The 2,500-nt window shown below is 49.3% G+C and overlaps 1 protein-coding gene across 1 annotated transcript in view; it reads right to left on the bottom strand.

Moving 5' to 3' along the window:
* Positions 1–2,500, bottom strand: part of LOC134456913 (receptor-type tyrosine-protein phosphatase mu-like) — a 186,852-nt gene that overhangs the window by 129,050 nt on the left and 55,302 nt on the right. Inside the window, exon 5 of the mRNA XM_063208557.1 lies at positions 2,017–2,058. Coding sequence (XP_063064627.1) covers positions 2,017–2,058 — 42 coding nt within the window. The remainder of the gene's footprint in view (positions 1–2,016; positions 2,059–2,500) is intronic.

Below are 2,500 nucleotides of genomic sequence, written 5' to 3'. Positions count from 1 at the left end.
CGGCGATTCTATGGCGGGAGTTACGTTCATCACGTTAGCGCTTAGCTTACGCATGCTATTTGAACGGTGAATGATCGTCAGACGGCGGAATCGTAAAATAGGCTATAAATAGATCTAGCGACAGCATATTTAGATACTACAATGTTGATTTATGCATTCGATTTTCAATATCTACATACATAAGTGTCAGAATAAAGAGTATGATAAGGTAGTAGCTTGGGTAGTAGCCATGTTTGTTTTTCAGGTTTCCGGTTGAGAGGGAGGTGGCGCACAGCATGTTGGGTACCAAGGCAGCGAAGTCAGCATCTGATGTATCCTCGAAATATCCCTGTTACGCCCACAAATGCAGTCAACTGCCAAGGAAGGAAATAAAGCAATTTTTCGTTTCGATCCACACTTCATGACTCGATGTCCAGTTAGCTCACTGGAAGGACAGCTGCCTTCCCTGTTTCGAATTGGGCCAGACATAGAAAAGATCATGGACAAAAACACAACCAAGGACACGTACACGGACACACACACACACATTCCCTCTGAACCATATGGGCGATAGTGTGCTTTTGATTCTCACCCTACTACACGGTGTGAGGTCTTGGCTAACACACGCACGCACGCACGCACGCACGCACGCACGCACGCACACACACACACACACACACACACGCGCGCACGCGCACGCACACACACACACACACACACACACACACACACACACACACACACACACACACACACACACACACACACACACACACACAAACAATCTAACCCTAAGTGAGGTTAAGGTCTCTCAGTGCCAATTAGGCCATGCAGTAGCACCTCAGTCCCTCTCCACAGCATACATGGCAGTCAGGCGGGTGGGCAGGCAGGAAAGACAGTTAGTCCCGCTAATAAGCAGCCATGTGTGAATGCAGCGTGGCCCTGCCACCTCCCCAGTACCCCACACCCAGCTGAGCTGCAAATAGGCAGCCGCCATCAGGAGCCACCACACACTCATCTGGGCCCAATGAGCAAGGCAGGAGATATTCCAAGGCAAAGCAAGGCACCGTTGCTACTATTGTACTCCGGAGCACAATCGGAACAGGTAGGAGATGGTCCCCTGTTCTCAATAACTGCACCGTCAGGCACCAGATCTGGGATGATGCTTATTCACCCAGGCCAAGCTAGTAAAAAGACTATTGGATCTCCACAACACTAAGCATACACTCATCTGGGATCATACGTATTCACCCAGGCCAAGCTAGTAAAAAGACTACAGGATCTCCACAACACCAAGCATACACTCATCCGGGACAAGACTCATTCGTTCAGGTCATGGTGGTCAAAAGACGTTAGTTGTAACCAACTGGGCGTCTGGACAGAGAGGAGAGTGGTGGCGGACAGGCAGTCAGTCCAGCTAATAAGCAGCCATGTGTGAAGGCAGCGTGGCCCTGCCACCTCCCCAGTACCCCACACCCAGCTGAGCTGCAAATAGGCAGCCGCCATCACACACTCATCTGGGCCCAATGAGGAAGGCAGGAGATATTCCAAGGCAATGCAAGGCACCGTTGTTACTATTGTACTCCCGAGCACATTCAGTACAGGCAGGAGATATCCCAAGGCAATTTCAGAACTACAGTATACAGTAGATCAATTGCTTTGGTCCGCACTTGTCATGAACATGTCTTTGTGTGTGTGTGTGTGTGTGTGTGTGTGTGTGTGTGTGTGTGTGTGTGTGTGTGTGTGTGTGTGTGTGTGTGTGTGTGTGTGTGTGTGTGTGTGTGTGTGTGTGTGTGTGTGTGTGTGTGTGTGTGTGTGTGTGTGTGCGTGCGTGCGTGCGTGCGTGCGTGCGTGCGTGCGTGTGTGTGTGTGTGTGTGTGTCTGTCTGTCTGTCTGTCTGTCAGTGTATGTGTGTGTGTGTGTGTGTGTGTGTGTGTGTGTGTGTGTGTGTGTGTGTGTGTGTGTATGCGTGTGCGTGTGCGTGTGCGTGTGCGTGTGTGTGTGTGTGTGTGTGTGTGTGTGTGTGTGTGTGTTTACCTGGTAAAAGTTGGGCCAGTAGATGCTGATGGCCAGCTCCACCTGAGAGAAACACAGAGAGAAAGAAAGGAGATAAAGAAACAAATAGAAAGAAAGGAAGAAAAGAAAAAGAGATATTTTACAGTTGTTTCACGAGTTTGCCCTCCAGTGCTTGGTGTACAGTTAGGCATAAGCAATAGGCATGTTTGGCATGTTAGCTGGCCTCGATCCTGGGGTGCTTTCCCCCAACCCCTTTACAGTAAGTGTAGGGGTAATGTATTCAGGTGATCTAATAGAATGGAGATGTAGGGGGAGGTGGTGGGACGATTCGGACAGCCTACGTGCATAACAGGTGAAGGAGGGAAGAAGGGATTTAAATTTGCGCGAAGGCGGGAGCTAGTAATGCGAGCTGTCAATCACTCTCAGATTTCCTCCAGAACTATGTTTATATTTAACCTCCTAACAACCTGTGTCCTCATATGAGGACATCATTTTTTGAGAAAAC

Source organism: Engraulis encrasicolus, chromosome 10, assembly GCF_034702125.1.
Source record: "Engraulis encrasicolus isolate BLACKSEA-1 chromosome 10, IST_EnEncr_1.0, whole genome shotgun sequence".
NCBI classification, from domain to species: Eukaryota; Metazoa; Chordata; class Actinopteri; order Clupeiformes; family Engraulidae; genus Engraulis; species Engraulis encrasicolus.
This window is presented reverse-complemented; position numbering and strand designations above follow the sequence as displayed.